Raw genomic sequence first — 26,091 nt, 5'->3', positions numbered from 1 at the left:
GCAAAGTCAAAGCCTTTATTGCTCAGCATTGGAACAGAGTGGATCCTGAAAGGAAAAGACACATGTGTGGGGTTGCTAAGCAGCCACCCCACCAGGGTTCCTGTGTCTTGGCCAGTTGCTCAACAGACAGCAGGGTAGCAGGTGGAGTGTTCTACATGGCACCAGCTCCATGTTAGGAACACCTTTACCTGTTGCAAAGCTGTCTGTCCTGGAGCTTGCAAAGGTACAGGAGCCTGTCTGCAACCAGTAGGTTGGCAATGGCATGGAGGAACAGCCAGGAACATCCTGGTGACTGCTGCTGGTCATGTGGTGGGGTCACCCTTGTGGTCTGCATGGAACAGGGTGTGGGATGAATCCCGGACCTGGGGGAGAGTGGGCTGTGGAGAATAAGGGGAGACACAGAAAGAATAATGAGCCACAGTCAGCAGCTGGAAAACATTATCCCTGTTCCTGGATGCACAGTAGGTGTTTCTGAAAGAGTAAGAGGGAAGAGGGAGTTGTGGCACCTGAGTACTCAGTGCTAATACTGCCTTAGCCTTCCCTGTGGAAGGGAAGGGAAGGGAAGGGAAGGGGGGGAATGCAGTGATTGTAATCAGAGACTCACCCATTCCCTCTTGGGTGTTGCAGTGGAATTCTGCATCTATAGGACTGACTTCTGCTCCATTTATCTGGGCTGTCATCCTGCAAGGCAAAGTTGCTCATGAGTACTTGGCAAGCAGTGGCAACCATTGGACCAGCAAGCCTGGCCTTTGCCAACAGAAAGCGTGCCTGCATAAGGGAGTGAGCGCCTCCCCTGTGTGGGAGACACTGCTCCCTGCAGTTACGGGGGTGGGGGGGAGATTACTGCAAGACTGTTCAGACAAGGCAGCATATTCACTGGGGATGGGGCGAAGATATTTGCAGCATGGTTCCACCCCCTTCCCCTTACCTGTGTGGTGTGCTCTGTTGTGGCATCATCCCCAGTGACTGAAGTGGAGCAGGTACCTGGAATCTCAGGTTGAGGTACCTGTTAGGGTTTTAGGCAGAAAAGTGTTAGCAACGAGGTGAAGTTCCCATGTGTGTTGTGAGGCCAAGATGCTTCGTGCAAAGTGCCCTTTCTCCTGTTTTCCCTCACCAGAGTTTCCCCTCGTGTGCTATAAGTGTGCATGAAACAAGGCCACGGAGATGTAGCCCTGTGCCACACGCAATCTCATCTGAGTTCTGATCTTCCTGTGTGAGTTTTATATGCTGGTGGTGGTGTGCTGTGATGGGGTGTGTTGATGTGTGCCATGTCCTATGCTCTGTCATGACAATGTGGACAGGGAAGTTATCAGTTCAATGAGAAGGACATTCCTTGTGCCAAGTTTGTGGCTGGTGTAAAGTTGCAATAGGAGTATAGTTGTTGTTTGAAGGTGTATCTGTCTACAACTCCACCTCATTTTAGCCATTCTGCTGGTGCACCTTTGCCAGCACAGCAGCTGCACTGGTGGGATGTTCCACCAGTGAATCTGAGCAGTTCTGTTGGTGTACCTTTCATGGTAGTGCTGTATTTGGTGTTCCAGTGCAGGAGAGCTTTTGCCATATCTTCTTGCCCTTCACCTACTGTAACTTGAATTAGGGCATAATGTGCACCCTAAATGATCTCTGAAATAACCCTGAGTGTTCCCACTAATGTAAAAAAGTCCCAAGAGCGATGAATTTTCTGAATTTACAGATTGTATGATTGGGGGGGGGGGAGTTTCTGGAACAATCAAACAACTCTTCACACCAAACTATACATTATGGAAAACAGAGAGAAGTTGCTGAAAATGGCCTCCTCACATTGCATTATCCACTTTCTCCTACTATGTACTTTTATTTACCAATGATGTGAGTTACATTGTGTGTTTTCATGCCCCCGAAGGCATTGCAGGTCCCATTGTCTCCTGTAACTAACCGTGTAACCAGTCCTAAGAAATGTCTAACTGTTTGGATATGTAAAGTTGTGGATGTCAAGACAGATGGTAGATAGTACTAGGGAGAAATCAGTGGTTGTGGTGCACCTCTGCACCACTGATGTGGGGGAAAGCCTGCCCTGTCAGGGATCCTGATCGTGAGAACTTGGTAAGCACATTCAACCAAGCATGATTATAAGCCCCTTTTCAGGGTTTTGCACTGAATGTGTGAAAATCGATGATGGGACTGGGAAACATGTGGCCCATGCAGCCCCTGCCACCCTCTGGTGCCCCTCATTGTTTTAATTTTTTTTAAGGTGCCTGTAGAGGCTATGGAATAGCCAAATTAGCTTGGAGCTAAATTTAACCATTGTAGCACTAAAGAGCGTTTTGCCAGTGATTTTGGCCCTTTTTGGAAGGGGGTGCCCTGCAAACTACAACCTGCAGCAGGGATTCAGGGAGCAAAACTGCCCCCCCCCCGACCTCAGGAACTGGCCCACTCCTGAGCTATGATATTGTAGTAGGGCGTGCATCCCTGCACATGTCCCATCCCTGTAGTCCTACTCGTGTTGCAGGTGAATGCCTGGCCTGCTTAGGGCTATTGTGTCACAAGTAAGCAAAACACATTACATAAAGAGAGAAGAGAACATGACACGGGGACATTGTTTTTGGTGTCCACCCAATATCTGCCATATATAGTTTGACACTCCTAGTATCAAAATCTGAGGGGGCTGTGATAGGTTTCTTTAGGTATTTGTTCCTTAGCTACTCAGCTGGAATGTTTCGGTGTCTAGCCTGCAAGAAATGTAACTCTCTTAGGGCAATGGCTGTAAATTCACATTATAAAACAGCTTTCTGTGCACTTCAAGCAGATATATGGCCAGTTTTAAATTGAGGTGGCTAGCATTTTCTTTTTGTCCCTTCATTTTTCAAACAAACAAACAAATAAGCAAACGAACTACCAAGACATTTTATAAAAGCCTAGTTCAGGACATGTGGCAATTTGACAATTTGAGAAACTTTCCTGGGCACCACCACAAAATAGCAGCCATGGGAGATGTGGCTTCCTGCTGCTCTCCCTATGTCCCTGCCCACTGGCTTCCTGCTGGCTTCCCTGATCCCCCAGGTGGCTTACCACTGCCCTTCCTAGCCCCCCAATGCTCTCCCGAGCCCCTCGCTGGTCTCTTTAGCCCTCCGCCAGCATACCAGATAGAACTGTCAATCTCTTTTTCTCCCCCCCCCTTCTTTTATGGTGGCTGAGCAGGCTGCAGAGGAAAGCAGTGGCATGCAGCTGCCTGCCATCTTCATTTCCTAAGAATGACTTTAAGCCCCATATGTGGCCCAGAGGCATTCATGGGAAATGAAGATGGCACCTGCTGGGGGCCCTCACTTTGCTTTGAAGTGATCCCAGCTGCTAGTAAGAAAACCTGTTAATTTTTGAAAAAATAAAATGTGGTAGGGGTGGGGGTGGGGCACCTTGGCGGGTACAAAGAGAGGTGTCCAGGGCTGCGCTGGTACTCATGGGCACAATATTGCCTACCCACACTCTGGATGTTATGAGAGGCAATGGACAATTTGTGAGAAGTTGCACCAATACTTGAAAGGTTGTCACAGACAGGAAGGCCAGGATCTCTTCTTGATCATCCCAGAGTGCAGGACACGGAATAATGGGCTCAAGTTACAGGAAGCCAGATTCCAGCTGAACATCAGGAAACACTTCCTGACTGTTAGAGCAATACGACAATGGAACCAATTACCTAGGGAGGTGGTGGGCTCTCCCACACTGGAGGCGTTCAAGATGAGGCTGGACAGCCATCTGTCAGGGATGCTCTGACTTGGATTCCTGCATTGAGCAGGGGGTTGGACTCGATGGCCTTGTAGGCCCCTTCCAACCCTACTATTCTATGATTCTATGATTCAATACAGAAAGCATGGTGCTGTTAATAATCAGCAAGGCATGTAGAACAGATTTCTTTGAAATTGCTTTGTATCTTATAAACTCTGGCCTTGTAAATGAAGTCCCATTAGAGAAATATCAGAGGGTGAAAAGTTTGCATAAATGTCTGCTGCTAAACATGTGGAATCTGGGTGAATTCAGGCAGAGACACCGATTAAATTAATATACTTTGCTGGGAATTGAAATGGAAATGATACAGAAATGAAGAAAGTGACACAATAATTACATTACCCCTTTTTAATATGCAAACAATCCCCAAGATATTTTTAAAATTTTCCACACATGTATCAAAGCCAGATACTTTGCGAAAGAGAGAGATGAGGAATTGTCCATCAGATTATTATCTTTTTCTTAGACATTCACAGACAATATATGCCAAACTTTTGGGGAGGTTCTTTCTATAAAATTCTTTCCCCCCCTAATCGCTGAATGTTTAAAAAAAAAAAAAATGCCAAGGGCCAAATCAGGAATAGCATTTGCTGAATGGAAAGTGCAGTTTATAAATGGTATGTAATACTAAGCAGGCTGAAAATTGAAAAAATCCAGTATGCAATCCATCAAAGGTATCGCAGAGACTTTTGAAAAAAAATTGTTTCTCTCTAAACAGTAGTTTCTGGTATATAACAAATACTAGAGGCTTTTTAATCTGAAAAAACAAGTAGGTTTTAAGTCTCATTCTTGTTGGACAATAAATATACAATGGTGTTGTTTTTGTAGACATTCTAATTGCCCTGGTGCCACCCCAGTTCTCAGTCCAGAATGCCATTGTGTTCCTTCTTCACTGAAGTCCTCATACTCTAAATTTGTGCCATCATAAGAGTTGTCATGGTAATGGCAAACATCAGTCAGCTCCAATGGCTGGAGTGAAATCCAAGTGTCGTTATTCAGATGACTTTTACAAATAACGTGAAAAATTGGACTTAAAAGGAAAGGTTTAATGGCAAAAAGAGAAAAATTAAGAGTGGAAGGAGCCATCTGTTTTGAAATGCTGCTGTTCTTAGTAAATGGGGCAGAGTATAATTTCAAAAGGAAGGAGAAAGAAAGGCATTGATAAGTTTAGAGAAAAGGTTAATGAAAACCGAGAGTGCATATTCTCCAGCACTTTACACTTGAAGAGACCCATTCGAGTGTTTGCAACATCATACCAAGGATCACAGGCTGACATACAGAGACACACAAACTGGTGTATTATTGCTGAAGGCTCTTTCCTCCCTACTCTGCATGGCGCACTGTATTCCATTACTTTGCAGTAGCCTGTCCTGCACTGTCTTCTGAAGCATTACATGCAAAGGCTTTCTTGGGAGAGGAACATTCTGAATGGAGAAGGAGCAGCATTCATTTCCCTGCTTCAAATCACCTCCCCATGGCTTCCCCACAACCCCCAGCAGTGTTCAAATCACACATTTCCAAGAGTAAAATGAGTGTCTTCAACCCTCTAGGGAGAAAGCCAGGGCATTTGTTGTGGAGAAATGGATGGCAGGCAAAATATGAAGCATGTCCTCCTGCCCTGTCACTTCCCCCCCACCCCGAATCCTAAATGTATTTATTTCATTGTACACAGACGCACACACATCCAGCTAGTCAAGAAGAGGTTTAGGGTGATCACTGAGACCACTCCTATGATAGTGGCTGCCAGACCTGCACTATTCCGGAAGAGAGCCTTCCTGGTCCAGCAGGCAGCTCAGATGAATGCTGCGTGTTCTGATCTAATTCTGCTCCTTCTGCAAATGTTGCAAGATTTGGAAACCTAGAAATACAATGATAATATAAATGTTGCATATCCGGGGTGGAGGGGCACTGTGGCTTAGTTTATTGTTTTGAAACAAGGAGTACCAACAGTGGGTGAAGCTTCTGCTAAGTTGTCTTCTGTGTGTGCTGAACTAAAGAACAGTTGTGTTGGAGGCCTGTTGATTCTGCAGTCCCTCTTTCTACCTATACAACAATAAACAAAGGAGTTGTGGTGCCTTTTTGTGATCAAGTGAGGAGTTTGGAGGTGCTGCTGGACCTAGCTTTGCTTTTCGGCGGGCAGGTGGGGGCAGTGGCCGAGAATAGAAACCAAACGTGCTGACAAAGTTCTCAGGAAATGGGTAGTGAAAATTCTTTTCTTGAGAAACAGAAACTTGGTGAAAGTAGAACTTAGGGCACAATCCAATGCAGGTTTAGACAGAAAAAAGTCCTACAACTCCCAGCATTCCCCAGCCAGCTAGCTGGGGAATGCTGGGAGTTGTAGGACTTTTTTCTGTCTAAACCTGCATAGGATTGTGCCCTTAAAGCACTTAGAAAAACCATACAACAGAAAAACCATGTCAGTCATCCCAACCAATCTGCAGAAGACTTCTACCAGGACAGCATCTACAATCCCTGCCTGGATTTGCTTATTGCCTCTCTGAGAACTTATTTCAGTGATGAAAACCAACCTGCATACTGTTTGCTGAAACTACATCCATCTCAGATGTACCACACTGAAGAAAAAGACATTCAAACCCATGTTAATTCCATTCAGGAACTTTACAAATTTGAAAACTTTGAGGCTGAATCTGTTACTTCATATGAGTTGTGGGCAAAAACAAATACCAAAGAAATGCACCCACCATCGTGTGACATATGCAACATGATCTTTACTGAACTATTGGACCACACCAAACTGCTCCCTGCTATTAAAATGGCCATCCATACAGCTCTTTCCCTCCCAGTTACAACATACATAGTTGAATGATCCTTTCGCACTTTGTGCAGGGTGAAGACATGGCTACATTCAACAATGAGTGAAAATTGATTGTCTGGCTTATGTTTGTTGAGTGTTCACAGAGAAAAGTTGAAGACCTTCCCCAAGGAGAAATGTATAAAAGAAGTTATTGACCATTTTGGCCAAGACCCTCAAAGACTCCAGTGTTTGTTTAAAGAATGATCCACTGTGTATTACATTTTCCTTTATGTTAGAGACAGAGAAGCATTAACAAAAAAAGTCTGACTGGTTTCAGATCTTATGTCTGGCATTCACCACAGCCAAGAGCCTATCTACATGGAAACGGGTTTTGAGGCGGTTCCTTTTAAATACGGATTTTCATCGGGTTAGCTCACCCCGGGGTAAATGGTAGCCAGGAATTCAGTTTATACATTTTAAAAAAACACCATTTGTATGAGGCAAATGAGTAGAACTGAACATCATCAAATGGGTAGGTGCGGGGAAGTGAGGAGGCTTGCTCTCTGCCCCCTCCCCCCAGTCAGTGAAGCTTTTAAAATCTTTTAAAATTGCACTTCCATACATAACAGTTTGTTATGCTCCCCCCCACACTCAGAGAACATTTAAAGGGACAGGCATCAATTGAGGGCAGGGTCGAAACAGCGTCCTTTCAAAGCAGCAGGGATGACTCCCATCCCCAAGGCAATGAGTTACTTCCTGGAAGACATAAGTCCCCACTTCATGCAACTCTTCTGCAAATCAGCACAGCTTCCACCAGCCCATGCTGAAGCCAGCTGAGGTCACATGGACTGCCAAACTGCACTGAAGCCACCGTGACTGGAAAACCTACCACAAATAGAGTTTCAAAAACCCCCAGATTTGGGGCAAGAAATGCTGCATTAGCTTCAGGGGGGGGTGGTCTGTGTCATCTGACATGATCCACTTGGGGATGGAGCAGAACCGGGGTAAAAGCCTGGTGCACATGAGCCCCAAGACAGATTCTGTGTAAAAGGTGTGAAATTCAGCATTAGGAGTTCTTAATTTAGTTTAGAGTTCCACAGTATTGTTGTCCAATGGATAAATTGAAGATGTATGTCTTTCTAGTGCCTTATCTAGAGGCAGTCGATTCGGCACCATGCAATGGTGTGTGAGGTTCAGTTGTATGGACTGCAAATAGTTGAATCAACTGCCAGTCAACCTGTAGTTACAAACCATAGACCTTTCCCCCCCTTCCCAATTATTTCTGTGAACACCCATGGGGCAAAAAAAATCATCATTTCTACTACTTTTGTTTGCCTGAGGAGCTGGTTAAGCTGTACATGCCATTTTTTTACTCCTTAGGCAGCCAACTTAAGCCAGAGTCTTCTGCCACAGGGAATTCCAATGTTTTGAGTTTATGTTCTGAGCTTACATTTGGGCTAAACATGGTTGCCAAAAATCTGCTGGTCCCCACATGACTTCTGTGCCTCTAATTACAGGCATGTCTGATGTCATTTTCTTTGGGCCTTAATTCCCAGTTTGACTTTCTACCTGTGAAAGTTGTGACTGTTATGGACTGCATACATGTATGTACATATGCTAGACCAGGAATAGATAATTTGTGGCCTTCCAAATGCAGTTGGACTACATATCCCATCATCTCTGACCATGCTGGCAAGGGCTGATGGAAACTGGAGTCAAACAACATCTGGATGGTCACAGGTTCACCACTGCTACTCTAAGCAATAATCCAGGGAAAGCAAAAAATATGCCTAACCTCTGTCAGTCTGGATGGCAATTCTTTCCTGCCCCTAGCTGGATGACCAGCAAATGCCCCCCTGAATCCTGATGGTGGGTGGGCTTCACTGCCTGGCTGGCTGACTAATATAGGCCTCGCTGAAGTCTTAACCCACAAATCTCATGCGATACTGGAAATCCTGTGCCTTGTGAGAGTCCGTCCTTTAGAGCCTTCCCTCCCCAGCGCTTGAGAAGTGGCCTGGGTGCTGTGTACTGCCACTGACAGTACCAGTGGGGATGGACACACAGACCATGACAGAAAATGTTGCCTCTTCTTGCTCACCCCACAGGTATAGCCACAGTTTCAGGGTCCCTTTCAAAGACAGGTGTCAGAAAATTGAGAGTGAGTCAGGCAGTAGTGTTTTCAGGTCTTCCTCATCCTGAATAGCTTCATATTTTTCTTGAACTCTTGAGGATCAAAGTACATGTTGCACCCAGTTACATGTTTCTTCCCCTGTGGATTTTTGTTTTATTTTTATTGGATGGCAGCCTCAGAGGCCGTAGTTGAGAATGGCAGGACAGTGTAGGAGTGCGGGGCTTAATCTTTTCCTTCCTGCTCAGTTGTGTAGTGGTAAATTTTGAAGTGCAGACGCACACCATGGCTGTCCACGCCCCCAAGGAGACTCCAAAAATGCAGGCAGCTGTGTTCCAGCGGTTTTCATCTCCTCCAATAGCAGGTTTTTTGTCAAGCCAAATGGGTCTTATTGCCCATTGAGGACCAAGCCAACCCAGAATACTTCACATTACAACAGGCAACAAGTTACTGTTGCTGGGAAAATCCATTTCCCCCCAGCTGGTGAGCAAATTACAGCTAAGCTCAGAAGGAACAGGGAACTCTGAGAAGGGTGGTGGAGGCAGGTGACATCAGCGTCCCTGATAATCAAGAAGTGCCGTTGCTGTCATCCTTGTGAGCCCTGGCTCCACTACAGCACTGTTCCTGCCATTTATCCACTTACAACTTCAGTTTCCATGTCTCACACACTAACTGTCCCCAGAATCCAGCCTGAGTTGCTCTTGATCTGGCATACAAAGACATTCTCTCCCCACCCACCCCCACTTTAATCTCCATTTTTACACGTTGTATAAAAGGTCACACCGTCACCTTTATAGTGCTTTTTTGTTTCATCAACAAACTGTATGGGCCTGTTCAGATGTCACACTAAGCCATGGTGACTGCAGAATTTCTGGTAACCACGGTGGTTTTGCATGTTGTGTGTGGGGAGAAAACTACATTCCTTCCGTGTGGTTACTAAGCCACCCTGGGTAACCACCCCCTGCAAACGGGTTAAGGGGCCCCAGGGAGACTTACCGTGTCATCTGGCAGGCCCTCTGGTGGTTAAAACAGGCTCCAGAGGACTTCCATGTCTCAACCATAGAGTCCACTGGCTACCGCGCCTGCTACTGCAGGTGACGCTCTAGCCACTATGGCCTTTTTCTATCGTCGCGCAGCCATTTGGGATGATAGAACGGCTGCTGGGAGCCTGTTCACACTGGGGATGACATTGGGATGTGCCCTAACCACTCAGGTAAGCTTGCCCAGTAACTACAGAGGGAGGGGAGATAATGGAGGCATGCAGTGCCGTGTGGTTCCTGGTCATCTGACAGGCCCGTGTGCAGTGGTTTTGCTACCCTCCCCCCATAGTTCTCCTAACCACCCTCCTCCCTCCTAACCTATGTGAATAGGTCCTATATCTTCTTGAGTTTGGGTCCATTAATAATATAAGATGTTAAAACATAAAACCACAAACTGGCAATAAAAACTCCCCCAAAATTTGTATGGTTGAATATTATTTGTAGTGGTTTAATTCATTCTAAGCTGGGGCTGTGGGACTTTACCCTCCATGTACACTAACAATCTTTGGAATGGTTAGGACATATTTGCTGTGGCCATAAGGAATTTACCACTCATGCAAGAGAATGGAGAAGTGAAGAGTTGTTCCCCCTTTAATGATCATCAGATGGGGAGAGAAGATTTCTAGTGGCAACTAAGAATGCATTAAGCTGTATTTATTATTATGTGCGTGTGTGTATTCAGATGAAGAGCAAACAGAAACAACAGGAGAGAATAACTATTTTCCACTATGTGGAGTTTGTTCAGCTGCTGCCAATCAAGTTATTGTTTTACTATCCTCTAAATGGGGACAGAAGCTTTGTAAGTTCTGACGATGTTTTCTCTTTTTAAGGACAGAGTTCATCTTTGGCACTTGTGTTTTTTTGGTCCAGAAAAAGCAGAGAACAGCAAATCTCTACAAACAAAATGTGCTACTTTGATACTCCCAGTAATTTCCATAAGACTGGCTTAAATTGTTCAAGTGTGAGAGCTGCAGCAAATGCCAAAAAAACTCGGCTTGGAAAATATATTATTCTTATGTGCACATATATTTTGATTGAATGAACTTAATGCTCTCAAAAGAGCACTGGCAAGAAGGCTTTCTGAAATAAGGCTCCCCTTGGTTGGCTTCCCACACACTGCGCTGCAATGGGATCCCCTTCCTGATCCATGACACACTCTGATATTCCACTCTTGGAAAACTGCTTGCTCGGGCCACCTCTTGAGAAACAACAGCCAAAGCAATCTGGAAACTCTGGTGCATTTGAACAACACAGTCCTGATGGCTCAGCAGTATTTCCTTGCAACCATGTGTGTTCTTCAGTATTCGTATACTTTTGAACTCTTGCTGGCAGTCTCCATGTCATACTTATCTTCTCAACACCTCCTATGAATTTAATTTTTCTTGCCATCTTAAGTATATCCCAAAATTGCCAGCTGTTAAACATTCCCATCTTCCTACATCTTCAAGGGAGGTGTGTGTGTGTTTTCTTCCCTGCTTCAAGTATATTTTAGTCAGTGTGCCTACTTTTACTTCCCTATATTCCCTGGTGTCCTTCTGGACTGCACAAATCAACACTAGACTGTAGGCATCTGAGCATACACGGAGCTGAACTGTCAGTCCCAGCAGGGTTGGGACTGGCACTTGAGGACAGCAATGATGTCAAGGGTAGGCATGCTCAGGCACCTGCCAAGGGCCATACCCCAGCAGAAGCCCACTAGCAAGAACTTCCTGGAGTTGCTCCTCCTCTTCACCATTGCAACCTGCTTGTTCACCTGCCTCTCACTCTGGTCCAAACAACAGCGGTATTGAGAAAGACGAACAGGAGATGCTACTGCCTACTTGCTCCCTGGCTCCCAACCTGTCTGTCAGGGTAGAAACTGAGCCCAGAGCAGTTTGGATTCTGAGGAGGAACAGCTGTCCGTCGGAGAGGGGACAGCTCACCCCTCACAGGCTCAGCACCTGGCAGAGATTCCTCCTGCCGGCATTGCAGAGATAGAGAGCGACCCAGGTAGTGAGGGAATGCGGGAGGGGGGCTTCTTAGACACTCGACGCAGATGCAAAGAACAACGAGCGATGGAGGGTGCGGAAAGGAGGTGTAGCGCCTGTTTGGCACGCAAGCAACCGCCACCTCCCATGGACCCAAGGGAAAGAGGGAGGATCTCTCCCTAGCCCATAAGTTCTGGGTTTTCAAGTGACTCTCTTTCAAACAGGGATAAACTGACTACTTGAAACTTAGGCTACCCTGTTCCTTGCTTTAGTAGCTAGTGATTAGCATCTGAAAGAGTCATTAAGTTGTAAAAGGATTAAAACTTTGAAAAGAAATCCTCTTGTCTGTGTCTTGAGTTAGCTATTGGAAATTTACTGGGAGAAGCTGCCAGAGCGCTCATGACACTGTCATAGAATCATAGAATAGTAGGGTTGGAAGGGGCCTATAAGACTATTGAATCCAGGTAAGCAAGAGGTAGTAATGATGAGAAAGAGGATGAGGAGCAATAGCAGCTGGTGACAATGGTGGCAAGAAGGTAGACTCACTAAGGGCAGGGGGCCATTGAGGGTGTCTTGCCCAAGGACCCTCAAGAACATGGAGCCAGCACTGTTTGAGGTGGTGCTGGGGCAGATCCTGAAGAAGAACAATCCAGTGGCAGAGTAACTTGCAGGTTCAAATTAAAACACCCATCCCAAGAGTAGATCTCACAAGCCTGAAGCCTGCCTGCCCCTGTTATATATTGTTTGTTGGTGTATGGTAGTTTGGGTTTTATCATGATTCTACATGGATATGATGGAATTGTCCATGTGAGTAGGGATGGCGAAGAATTTCGCCACGGATTCCAGGGAGGCCAAATGCCAGCGCATTCGGCCCCCCGGAATCCGTGGCAGAGCGAAGCCCCCCACCCCGTGAAACGCGCATGGAACAGACCTTACCTGTTGCCGTTCACTGGTGCTTTGTGAATGGCGGCCGCATCTGCGGCCACCATTCGCCTCCCCATGAATGCCGTGATAGGCTACGTAAGTATTTACGTAGCCTATCACAGCTAACGCAGGGATGGCATTTGCATCCCTGCAGAGGTCGTGATAGGCTACGTAAATATATACGCAAGCCTATCACAGCAATAGAAAGGAACGCAAATGGCGGCCGTCGTAGCCGCCGCCATTTGCGTGCGTGTCTTTTGCCATGATAGGCTATGTATATATTTACGTAGCCTAAGACGGCAAAAGACAGGGGCGCAAATGGCGTAGCGGCCGCCATTTGCACCCCTGTCTTTTGCCATGATAGGCTACGTAAATATATATGTAGCCTATCATGGCAAAAGACAGGGGCGTAAATGGCGGCTGCTACAGCGGCCGCCATTTGCGTCCCCGTGTAGCCCAGCGGCCGGATGTCCAGCTGCGGGTGGCCCCAGCCGGCAGCTCCACGGAGTCGCCACAGAGCGGAGCCAGCCGAGGAGGATTCCAGGGGGAGGGACAGAGCGCCTCCCCCCCACTGCAGATTGCCTGGCACGGAGCCAGGTAAGTATTTCATACATCCCTACTTGTGAGAGCTTGGCCCTAAATGGAGGCTTAAAAGTATTTAAAAATAAATAAATAAAAACTCAGGAGATGTCTGTCCTCTTCCCTCATTCTGTTCTGTCTTCACTACATCCAAATGTCCTGCACTACTTAACCTGCCCCACTCTTTCTCTCCATTGATTAGTGGGAATGTTTAAATCCCTAAATGTTAAAATGAATTTTTGCCAAACAAATGAAATTCAAGAGAACTTCTAAATTTTTAAATAATTTCAAAGGTAAGTTTAAGGTTCATTATTTACAGGCAAAATATAGTTTGAAACAAAGGACCCTCACACCTCCAGACAAGTTCTTCCTTTCTTTTTTAAAAAATTGCTGTAACTCAGCCTTTTGTCATCTGATTTCTCCTCGTGAAGAAGATTCTAACCCAATTTCATCCTGATAGAATAAATACACAATTGTATAAGGAATTGAATTTTCCTGCTTAAAATGGTAGAACGCTAGAAAGTTATCCCACCTATGCTGTGTTAGGAACATAGGGAGCTGCCATATACTGAATATATGCTCAGTACATCTAGCCCAATATTACTAACACCGACTCACAGTGGTTTTCCAAAGTTTCAGGCAGGATTCTTTCCTCGCACTACTGGAGAAGCCAAAGCCGGGGACTGAACCTGTGTTTGTGGCTCTATAACCAGACAGTGGATAAAGAAGGGGAACAGCTTCTATCCTGCTGTGGGCTAACTCTGGCCCCAAACAGACATTTACTTTAAATCCGTATCTAGCAGCTACTTTTCTTTTTCTTCACGTTTACTCTAGAGTAGGCACAGGACCTTGGTCAGGATTGTAGCATGGGGGGTAGGGACTATTAAGATCCAAATGTCAGGGTGGAAACTGAGCCGATAGAACCCCAGAGCAGTTCTGATTCTGAGGAGGGTCAGCAATCCGTGGGAGAGGAGCCAGCTCATCCCTCACAGGCACAGCAGCTGGCAGAGAGATTCCTCCTGCTGGCATTCCTGATATAGATAGTGACCCTGGCAGTGAGAAAGTGCAGGAGGGGGGCTTGCTAGACGCTCAACGCAGACACAGGGAGCGACGAGCGATGGAGGGCGCGGAAAGGAGGCGTAGCGCCCGTTTGGCGCGCGAGCAACGGCCGCCTCCCATGGACCCAAGGGAAAGAGGGAGGATCTCTCCCTAGCCCATAAGTTCAGGGTCTTCAAGTGATTCTCCTTCAAACGGGGATCAACTGCCTACTCGGAGCATAGGCTACTCTGCTATTCATTGCTTAGTCGCTGGTGATTAGCATCTGAAAGAGTCAGTAAGTTGTAAAAGGATTAAAGCCTTGAAAAGAATTCTTTCGTCTGTGTTTTAAGTTGGCTATTGGAGTGTACTGAAAGAGGCCGCTAGGGCACTACTGACACCAGATTGGCAGCTCTGCACCTACCACACATTCAAAAGGATGCACCTGATAGACTGGGATTTAAAGTAATATCTGTTTTGGCCCTCTGGTCTCTTTTCAGTCCTCCGACTCTTAACAGTCCCTTTAACATTTCTTTTTATCCCAAGCCCTTTTCTAGTTCTTACAATTGTGTGTGTATGTGTGTGGGAGGGGAGGAGAGGGTGTCTATGAGCTCATATCCAATCCACTTTTTTTCCTGGCACCGAGAGAAAGCATAAAATGTTTTTCCAAAAGGATTAAGCCAGCACCTTGAAAAGATGGAAATAAGTTGTACCAAAATGTGTACAGGGCAATATGCATGCTGTATACTTTTCTAAATAAAGGCGTTGTGATAAGGGTGAATGGAAAGAAGGGGACAATGTAGGATTCATGCATTGATTTCAATTTGTGCTGTCTGAGGTGCAATATTTATTCCAGTTTTGTACCACAGCGGTGAGTCGCAAGAATCACAGATGAAGAAAACAGGCTCAGCTGGGATGGCTTTTGGCTAACCTGTGAAAACCTCATACATTTTCCCCATCTGAACTCTCAATGTCATCAGCTGCCCATGTTTTGAGTATCTGTTCAGTCTAGGCAACACAGATATTTCCTCCTCCTCCTCGGGATATATGGACTGTGTGAAATCTGCTCTGACTGTGTTTCGTGGATTGTCAGGTGCCTTTGTTCCATCATCTGCCCACAGATGGATGCGAATTTTTTGTTTCGTCATGCGGAAAAATATGCAAATAATTATGTAAGTATTTACATAAGTATTTACATAATTTACCTTAGTACATAACAATTAGTGTATTGTCCCCCATTCCATTCAACATTTCCTCAGCAGAAACTTATGTATTCTCCTACAAATTTATATGAGTAAATCTCGGGAAAATAAAAAAATCATCCGAAAGTCCACAGACTCCATGCGGCCTGAGGGGGTTGCTCCTCAGTGGATTCTGCAGGTTGGATTCTTAGAAATCCTAGCTCATTTTAGTCCATCTCGAATTTCTCCAGCATCCCTCCTCCTCCTCCTCCTCCGGGATCTTCTAGTCAGGCCTGAACACAAAGTGCACTCTTTTCAGGGAATGGAGTGGCAAGAGTTTCCATCCAAATATGAGGTTACAAATCACTTCAGAGACCCCTGAATTTGCCTGTCTTTTTAATAATCAGGGAGCCCTAACTATCAAATGACTCCCTTAGTTGAGTATTAGGAATGCTTTCAAAGCTGAAAACTATTTGGTAATACTAGATGCTATACAATAGGTATATATTAGGAGACAAGAGGAGGCTGGGGGATGTTGACCTGGTGTTGAATGGGGTACGGCTACCCTTGAAAGACCAGGTCCGCAGCCTGGGGGTCATTTTGGACTCCCAGCTGTCCATGGAGGCTCAGGTGTCAGCTGTGAGCCGGACAGCGCTGTATCAACTCCATCTGATACGGCGGCTGCGCCGCTTCCTTCCCGACCATCTGCTCCCATCGGTAGTACATGCCCTGGTCTTCTCTCGTTTAGACTACTGTAATGCGCTCTACGTGGGGTTACCCTTGAAGACGGTTCGGAAGCTGCAGCTGGTACAGAACGCAGCAGCTCGCCTGATTAAAGGCAGCCGCCGGCGAGATCACATCACTCCAGTGCTGAAGGAGTTGCACTGGTTACCAGTTGTTTTCCGGGTCAAATTCAAGGTGTTGGTTTTGACCTTTAAAACCCTATATGGTTCTGGCCCAGCCTATCTTAAGGAGCGCCTCCAGCAGCACCAGACAGGCCGCTTAACAAGATCAGCCTCGGATGGCCTTCTCTCTGTCCCATCAGCCAGGACAGCTAGACTGGTGGGGACGAGGGAGAGGGCCTTTTCTGTGGTGGCCCCCACTCTGTGGAACTCCCTCCCTAGGGAACTCCACCATGCCCCCTCTTTAATGAGCTTCCGTCGTGCATTAAAAACGTGGTTGTTCAGGCAGGCATTTGGGGTGGGTTAGGGTATTTTAGAAAATGTTTTTATTGTAGAATTTTATTGTTTTAAACTGTTTTATTGTATGTTGTACATCGCCCAGGGTGGCTGGGTGACCAGCCAGATGGGCGATTAATAAATTTAATAATAAATAATAAATATTTGATAATCAAAATGAGAATTAAATAGGCTCTGACCAGTTTCCCTATATTCCCTTCTCTTTATAAAATTCTCATTTGAAAACACACACACACACACACACACACACACACCCCTTTTTACTTTTTGTCACAATGCCTTACAAGCAATTAGCTGCTTTTCCTAGCCCTGAAGTTGACTAACATATTTCTGCCACCTTGCTTCTTGTACTTCAACGCTGCAGTCTATTCATGTATTTATGCCAGCATGATTGCCAAAGATGCACTATGGGACAAAATAATCATGCTCATGCTATCCTTAGCTACTATTATCAGGGTGTGCCCAGAAATACTGTGTAAATCTGAGGTCTCCAGCATGGGGCCTGTGGTTACGAATATGCCCCCAGACACCTGTCTTGGCTCCTGCCAGGCTCCGTGCCCCTCCTGATTTTTATTTTATTATCGCAGAATGTTTTTACTATGCTTTTTTAACTGGGAGGCTGGCATGCTGCAAAGCAAAGTTCCGCTCTCCGGTGCCATCTTTATTTGGGTTTAAATGAGTGGTTTTGTGTTTGTTGCTCAAACCCCCCACCATGTATTAGGTTCTTGAGCAAGTAACTTTTCTTTTAGGTGTGCCAGTTTGCCTTCTACGAAATGAGTGTTTGTGACTGACCCAGCCCATAAAATGACAGCCATTTTATGACTGGGCAAGCCATCTCCATGGAAGCCATTTTGTGAGAGCACCCACAACACTATCAAAATTTCGAATGTGCTCACTGGCCCCAAAAGGTTATTCAATGTTCCATTCCAATGAAGAATTCGTTCCCATGTCAGATGTACACAATACTTCCCTCTCAGTTTCTGCATGTCATATTTGGAAGAGAACACACTTATAAAGCAGGTAGGTGAGATCTCACGGATCCAGCATCTTACAAGGGTATAACATGCTGAATCAATGTTCTTGACACCTGGAGAAGGGTACAGGAAACCTTTTGTCTCAAAGCACCTTAAGAACTGGCTAATGCAATTTAAACCAATCTATTCAAATATATAGGGATGAATGAGCTGTGATGCATCACACTTGAAATGTTTAAAAGTAATGGTGTTCAGGCAGGCTTTGTCATTTGGAGCACACTTACACAAACACAATTTCTCTATGATGGAAAGCAGTGGGGGCTGGTGGTTCCTATTTCAGTGGGGCGGTAAATCCGCTCTGGGTTTCGGTCAGAACCAGTCAGAACTCTAAGGGAGCTATCCATGGTGCTGAAACCATTTTGGGGATAGGGTTTCAATGCTGTAGATAGCTCCTTTAGAGTTCTGAGTGGTTCTGACTGAAACTGAGAGCAGATTCACTGCCCCACTGAAATAGGAGCCACCAGCCTCCGCTGGTGGAAAGTGCTCTGGATCCTGCATTAAATGTTATAGGTATAGGTGCCTGCTTTAGTGCCAAACCACGTTACCCTGAATGCGTGTTGTACAGCAACGTCTTCAGGTTTTCTTTAATTAATTACAGGTGGAGCCCTACATCCTCATTTGTCACTGAGACCACAAGTTCAGGGAGGGGAGATTTATCCCTTCCTTTCTCAGCCACAAAAATCTCCCCACGTCATGTGCCTTTAGAAGGAAAATTCCCATTGGTGCCACACAAACTCCTAAGCCTCAAAGCTGTGCACAAGGCGGGGAGCGGGATTTTCATTCTGATCACAGCTGGGGAGGGAAAAAACAAAACCCATCTCCCTGTGTGTTGGAGTCCCAGTAACAATCATCCCCCCCCACATGCCTGTATATACTTTAGGACAAATTATGACATAGCTGTTCACTTTGCATTCAGCCTAATGTGTCGTTTGGCCTTTGGAATGGCATCCGATGCAGAGTCTTTCATTCCTGTTTCTCCGTGTATTACCCGGGATGCTGCATTTGATTGAAACAATGCCCGGTACCTTTTACAATCCTGATTCTTAAAGTGAGTACAGACAATTAAAAGTCTACTAGCATTTCCTCACAATTGTGAATCTAGCTCTATATTGCAGTTAGCATAATTGTAGTCTACTTCGCTACCCATCTCTGCTATTCAAATCATGATTCGTTCCACATCTGGGAGCCTATGTGCAAATGTGCGCACACATACACAGGCTGTAGTGTTCCATCTCAAAGGTGACTCCATTATGCTATTGATTTGTGAGTAGGGATGTACGAAAGTCACTTACCTTTCCGCAGATTCTGTTCATGGGGGGGGGAGGCGTTCCGTCCCTCCCCCCGGAATCCTCAACGGGGGGGGAGGCGATCCGGTCTTCCTCCCGGAATCCTCAACGGCCGGATGTGCTCCGCAGCAGCTCCACAGAGCAGCCGGCCAGGCCAGGGCTGTCCGCAGCCGGATTTCCGGCCGCGGAGGGCTGTGGGTAAAAATAAAATTTAAAAAAACGCGTACACAAATGGAGGTGGCTATGGCCGCCGCCATTTGCGTTCCTTATTTTTCGCCATCTTAGTCTACGTAAATATTTACGTAGACTAAGACGAAGAAACGAAAGGGGAACGCAAATAGTGTACTGGGCGCTATTTGCGTTCCCCTTTCTTGTCTTCGTCTTAGTCTAGGTAAATATTTACATAGACTAAGACAGCGAAAAATAAGGAACGCAAATGGCGGCGGCCGTAGCCGCCGCTATTTGCATAAGCGTGTTTTGTTTTGTTTTTTACCCAAACGTGATAGGCTACGTAAGTCTTTACATAGCCTATCACATCTATGGGGGGGGGAGAAAAAAACACAGACTGTAAATGGCGGCGGCAGCAGCAGCCGGTCGGAAGACCAGCCGCCGCCACCGCCAAAGCCGCTGCTGGAGCCGCTGCCATCCGAAACGTCCGCCCCAGGTAACTCTCATCTTGGGGGGGATCCGTGGGGGGTGGCAGGCCGTTCCGCGACGGATTTCGGGGGGCCGAATGCACTGGCATTCGGCCTCACCAAGATCCGTGGCGGAATTCTCTGCCATCCCTATTTGTGAGACTCACTTTTACGTGCACTGGAGATAACAGTCTTGGCCAGTCGTTTGCTATTGAACTGGTACCGGGAACCCCACTACCAAAGCAGGGTTTGCATTTCCTCAGTAGCAGCTGAATGCCATAGAGTAGAGTTCCCTTTATTAAATGGGCACCCATTACGGCAGCGGGGTGGCAGAAAGTAGATGTCCAGATGGTTTGGGCTTCAGCTACCAGATACCTCTACCAGCATGGCCAGCATGGTCTACCAGCATGGTCAGGAATGCTGGGAGCTGAAGTCCAAAACATCTGGAGCCTACTTTCTGCACTAGGGCAGCCTTCCCCAATCAGGTGCCCTCCAGATGTGTTGGACTACACCTCCAAACATCGCTACCCAGCATGGCTGTTGTGTGTGTGGGATGATGGCACTTGTAGTCCAACACATCTAGCCAGGGAAGGCTGCAGAAGGGAGACAAGTAAATGAGCTGAGTATAAACTCAGTGGCTTTTCCCTGTATGTGGCTCTTCTATTCATCCCCACCCCACACTCCACCCCCATGCGCGCGCCCATGGTTTTTGTGAGATTTTTGCTATGATCCAACTGAAGTTCTGAATTGTCCAGTGGGGAAAAAAAATATAAGGGGTCCTCGGGATGGTTGGGAGATGTTTAATATTTAGGTGGCTAAATGTTTCCTGATCAATCCCTACTTCCTGCAAGTAGCATCAATGATAAAAGTTGTTGAAAATAACACAGCAATGCAAGTGAGGGAAGAAAAATGAAGAAAGTTGCCCGAAGAAGGAACATAAAGACAGGGAATACAAGATAAGCAGAAGTGGTGGTGGCTGAACTGTTCATTCTCTCCCGCCACCCCACCCCTCTTTTTATCTCTTTTATTGATATTCTACAACTTCCCACTCTTTTAGGCCCAAAATGTCATGGCTTCCCACCTTCCCTTAAAGAACTAAAGCAGCATTTTATTCTCACAGTCAATCATCCTTACGTTGACAGATTTCAAGCACGTCCCTATCTCTGCAAAGCCTGCTTGAGCCAAGTGTCTAGTTATTTATATTATGTGAAGAGAGGACTCTTATCAAGCCACTGGGTACAATTCATTGTTTCCCTATGAGTGATGACAAGCTTCCTTCCTCTACACTTATATTCAAAATCTGCCTAATGTTTGACGTATTGTTTAATGAGAGCACTGAGCAGTCAAGAAGAGGAAACGAAGAGGTCTTATGGTCCTCTTTGGATGGTGCAAGACAGAGGAAATGCATGGCAGCCTGTTGGAGATATAGAAATACCAGGGAAAGATCCTTGCGTCACATGCCTCCAAGTGACTAATTACGTAACTCGGTGCATCATTTAGAAATGCTGGGAACACTAAGGGCTGGTTCCAGCATTCACTGGTCACCACACAGCTGGCCATGGAAATATGGGGAGGGGCTGCCACTGGAGATAGCATGAGGGCACCAGTCCTTCTCTCTGGGACCCACGCTGCAATCTCTGCAACGATGGCACCCTTTCTTAAGCAGCCATGCTCCTTCAAATTGTCCCGTTCCTATAACCTGTGCCACTGCATGATCTCTGCAAGGTTATCAACATGCCAACAGCCGTTATGTACTCACCAACTATCTGAACCAGGCTTCAGCTTTTCTAGGGTGGCCAGATGTCCTCTATTACAAAGGACAGTCCTCTCTTTGATGGGCCAGAGGACCATTCTCTGTTTGAAGGCATCCTCTAATTGAAGGGCTCTCCAGTACAATTCCAGTTTAAAGATAATGAACCATAAGAAGAGTTAGCACCTGGGCAGCAGACTGAACAAGGCACACAGGTCCCCTGGTCACAGTCTTCCACACTATGGTGAGACGTACTGTATTTCTATTTAAATTATAATTATTTCTAAGTTTATATCTAGACATATCAATCAGCATACGCAAATGTTAGGCAAATCAGTGTCCTGTTTGGCCCCTTTTTTGCCATTTCTCAAGTGGTCACCCTATCTTTATCTGATGTGAGTTGGGTGATACTAGGCTGGGTTCTTTGGTGGAGTAACCTGTCTCTGTGGCTCCCTGGCCTCGTTCTAGGCTGCTTCCTCCTCCCTCCCACTCTGCCTGGTGCTTCCCTACTCCCTTGTTACATCCCTTTTGAGGTTAAGCTCTCATCTAAGACCCTAACCTGGAATTGACTCTGCCTGTGGAAGGATCCTCCTCTGGATCTGCCCCAGCTCTGCTCCCTGGCTCGGGTCCCAGTCCTGCCAAGATTTGTGCCTTAATCTCTGCATTCTTAACTGCCTGTGGCCCAGTGTTGACACCCAGGGAGTTAACGGACACCGGGATGAAGATCACCACTTGCATGGACACAGCAGCTGCTCCAAAGTGAATTCAGTATTTGGAAGAATGAGACAACAGCACACCACTGATGAACTGTGAGTGTTTTTCCTGTTCATCCAGAAACAGACCTTGGGCGTGGATCATTCTCTTCCCCATTTGCCATTTCTCTTCTGCCATACCACACTGACCCAGCTAGTTTGCTGCACATACGCCACTCCTAATATAAAAAGCAGAAGTGTTAATGCAACTGATGGCCTTGAAGAAATGTATACCAATCTTGGCTATGGTTTCAGGCTATAGAATATCGCTTCTTGACTGCACCAGATCTTGCCAGATCAGTTTGCTAGCAAATACTGCCCCAGCACTGAATATCTGCAGGCAAGCATACGTGGTCTGAAATGTTCCCCACTGGTTTAGCGACTAAGCATAATATTTTATCATCCCCCTTCCTTTCTTCTGGGCTGGATGGAAAGCTCAGAAAGAAAGAATGATTTCCCCCTTCTATTCTTCTCTGTCTATAGCCTCCCTATTTCATGGTCTCATGCCATGTCATGCCATAACAATAGCACAAGATAGGATGAATACACCACATATACAGGTGATAAAGGGAGAAGCTACTGAGCATTTACACAGAGTGATGTCTTGTTCCCAGTAGTGAATGCTAATCTGGTAACAGCCCCCTCCTTCCACAATGGAGGCACTGCAGGGTCTTATAATAAGTCCCATAGCTGAGTAAACCACTGTGAAACAATAGGTTTATTTAGAAAAGCTCATGGGCTGTTACGATGACCTAAGTAGAACCTTGCTACCAAAACAGCATTGGACCCTACTTTGCTGCTGTTGGTTTTCTGAGACCATTAGCTGCGGCTAACATTCTACACCAAGCTAGTTTAAAATACATACATCAAACAATGAAAAGTAAGGATGTACTGTACCAAGTGAGTAGTCCCATCTTTCCTAGATGTGATGCAGTATGTAAATCTGGAATATTCAGGAATTGCAAAAACGTTTACATACCTCCCCTCCATAGTAATGAACAAATGAATGAATGAATGAATAATATTAGCCCTATTCAGGTGTTTTAAAAAGGGTTAAAATCAGTGTGTGAGAAGAAAGAGTGCTCCAGCCCAGCCCTTCTCCTCCATCACCTTTGTTGCTCTGTACTCGTGAAGGGTATCTGAGGAGAACCTCCTGTATCCGTGGAGGCTCTCCACACAAGCCAGAAAGCAGATTTTCCAGTGTCCTGGCTCATGTGGAAAGTCTCCACAGGTACAGGAGGCTCTCCAAAATGTCACCCTCCACGAGTTGAGGGCGATAAACACAGTGAGGGAGAAGGGCAAAGCTGGAGCTCTCCTTCTCCTCACACATTGATTTTAACCCTTTTTTGAACACCTGAATAGGGCTTTTTCAGCATTCTGAAATCATTCTTGTAACCCAAACACAGCAGAAGACTATGGAAGATGAAATCAGTTCAGCACCAACAATTAAGAGTTAAGAGTTATAAAATAACTCCTTGCCATATTATGCCTGTTCTTGAGAGGCTAAAGCTGCTTAGCTGGGACGAACAAACAAAACCTGGAGGAATTCTGACTCATTGGAGCAGTTTTCAAACTTGGTGGGCTGATATGAGTCTCGTTGAAATGGAAGTCAAATCCAGTTTAGGGCTGAGATATTTGAAAGAGTGCCTCCTTCCATATGAACCTGCCATAGTTTATTAACTTCTGTGGAGGCCCTGATGTGTGTCCCATCACCAAGGGAGGTTAGATTGGTGGGAATGTGGAACAGGGCCTTCTTTGTGGGAACACCCTGACTGTGGAATTCTTTCCCTAGGGAGGTGAGACTTGACTCATCTTTCCTCAGTTTTAAGTAGGTGGTGAAGACACTTTTCTGTTCAGCTTTTAATTTTTATTTTTTTAAAAAAATACGGAGTTGATTCTTGTCTCTGAGGTTTTAATGATAGCTTGGCTGCTAATTTGGTTTATTGTTTTGAATTTGTTTTAATGTACTTTTTCTTTTGATACACTGCCTTGAGAGCCCTGTTTGGGCCAAAAGACAGGTAATAAATATTTTAATAAATAAAATAACAAGATTAAAATAATCTTCTGTGGTCCACTTTTCAACGGCAGCTTCTTGGCACTCCCTCTCTTTCCCAGTTTCTTTCTCTCCACAAACAGACTGGATTCTGTGCTAGAGCTCACTTGCTTTGAAACCCTGGCCAGCTCCCTTTTCCACACAGAGCAAAGGCAAGATAATTAGTCAAAAACTGGAAGAAGATGTGCCTAGGCAAGTTCATTTTCTACTTTGACCCTAGCATTAATTTCCTTTGAAATTGGAACTGAAGTTAATTTCTTACCTACAAGGTAATTTATGTTATCCAAAAGACATAGCACCAGCTACACTGCCTCTGCTCATATAGACAAGATAAGATAAACAGTTTAAGCATTTGTGGAATATATTTTTCAGATTTGTTAAAAAAAAGAAAGAGTAGCACCTGAGAGAGAAAATTTTCTTCCACCACTCCGTTGTAAAAAATCTACTAATACATTAAATAATGGAAATTTCTCATGTTCCAAATCAACCACCTGAGGCAGCTGCCTCTGCCTCGTAATGTCTTGCATTTTCCCTTATTCTTATGAAGAACAAAGCGTTTAATCACATAAACACAGCAGATCCGAAAGTGCTAAAGCTTACCTGTGACATGGGCAACATGGAAAGCGTATTCTTGAGTTCCTGTGACCTTGATGAAAGTTCCTCGGGAATCACATTCATATTCTTAGCCAAATGCCTTCATACCCATATTTACATGAAAGCAAAATCTCACTGATTCCAAGAGAGCACAATTCCAACCAAGTGATGAGTATCACAGCCTTAAGGACCACTATGAAATTGACACTGACCTATAGAAAACACCTCCATCTACAAAAGTCATTTCCTGTTAGTGCGCAGAAGTCGAGTGGATATGCATGTGTTGCCTCTGCACACAATTTTAAAAAAGATTGGGTCGGGGGAGGCAAATGCTTTTTGTAATAAAATACAAAAATGGTTGAAGGTGGGCATGAAACTTTCTTTGATCACTACTGAGCATTAACACCAACAGCATTATTTCCTATATTGTTACTTACAAGGATATTTCCACCACCGGTTTTCAGTTCTGGGACAGGGTGGTGAGGTAGGGAGGGGAGATAAAGGAAGGTCACAATCACAATTTAGCTCATCCATGAACAGCTGGCCACAACTAGGAAACAATTAATATAGTTCCACATTATGAATAGCTACTTCTCATTGTCAAATTCACTCTATTTTCCTTTCTAAAATAATAAGAAAAATGATATTGGAAAGAGTGGTATTATGGTGCTGTATAGAAAGCTGTCTAGAATCATTCCCCCTACACCATATGCCAGGAAATAAGAGCTGTTCTGCAAGTAACAAACTTACAATTTGCCATTTCCATACCTTTTCCCTCACACACGCCAGTTCTATCCAGACTGAGGCCTTAGAAAGATAGCCTGTAACAAGCAGACGCTTTGTAGGCACATGCTGTAGCAAGCACTGTTCTGACATTTGCTAAGCACCAGAGTCCCTCAAGTGACTGGGAGCTAAGCCATTGACGTCACTGAACAATAGGCAAAATATTTCCTCCTCCTCCTTAGCCCTGAACTGTAAACACCAAGCCTCCACACAGCAGGCTGAACATTTGGGGAGAAAGAGAACGTTGCTGCCTGAAAATAAGCAGCTGCTACTGCTGCTGCAAAACCAGCACCCTCGTCTCTGCATTTTGTGTGTCTTATGCTGCAAGACTGTTGGCGCTGGTTTCATTTCAGAGAACAAAGTAGTGGAGGTGTTAGAAGGGGGGAAAAACTGACTTCACTGGGTGCAAGAAAATTGTAATGAAACCTGGACTAAGGGAACCAAAAAGCAAGGAGCTGGAGGGGAAGGAAAGAGGGAGGGGTGGAAATGGAGGGAAGGTCTCCCTTCCAAAGTTAAGCATGCGTGAGTTTGTCAGGAAAAATGGTACCTGCTCGATCCTATTAAACCTTTTGGTGGTCTTTAGTTCCATTTGTCACGGTCAGAGATGGATAAATCCATCAGTTTCACTTTCTTTTGC

The 26,091-nt window shown here is 45.4% G+C and overlaps 1 protein-coding gene across 7 annotated transcripts; it reads right to left on the bottom strand.

Moving 5' to 3' along the window:
- LOC146359568 (uncharacterized) lies at positions 1 to 25,577 on the bottom strand. Of its 7 annotated transcripts, none has more exons than XM_084827619.1 (6): positions 25,440 to 25,542; positions 21,832 to 22,203; positions 18,894 to 19,079; positions 929 to 1,006; positions 605 to 681; positions 2 to 377 (listed from the first exon to the last, which is right to left on the bottom strand). In XM_084827619.1, the coding sequence occupies exons 3-6, from the start codon at positions 18,912 to 18,914 to the stop codon at positions 185 to 187; spliced, it is 369 nt and encodes a 122-aa protein (XP_084683745.1). In that variant the 5' UTR covers positions 18,915 to 19,079; positions 21,832 to 22,203; positions 25,440 to 25,542; the 3' UTR covers positions 2 to 184. The 7 variants fall into 7 exon arrangements, with proteins under 7 accessions (XP_084683748.1, XP_084683745.1, XP_084683743.1 ...); XM_084827617.1 differs by having other exon boundaries at positions 22,115 to 22,203; XM_084827620.1 differs by having other exon boundaries at positions 8 to 471; positions 22,115 to 22,203.
- Positions 25,578 to 26,091: the final 514 nt, after the last annotated feature.

Source organism: Heloderma suspectum, chromosome 1, assembly GCF_057233095.1.
Source record: "Heloderma suspectum isolate Gila_16-S chromosome 1, 16-S_ref, whole genome shotgun sequence".
In the NCBI taxonomy this organism is placed as follows: Eukaryota; Metazoa; Chordata; class Lepidosauria; order Squamata; family Helodermatidae; genus Heloderma; species Heloderma suspectum.
Note: the sequence above shows the minus strand (reverse complement) of the source record. Positions and strands in the feature narration are given on the sequence as shown.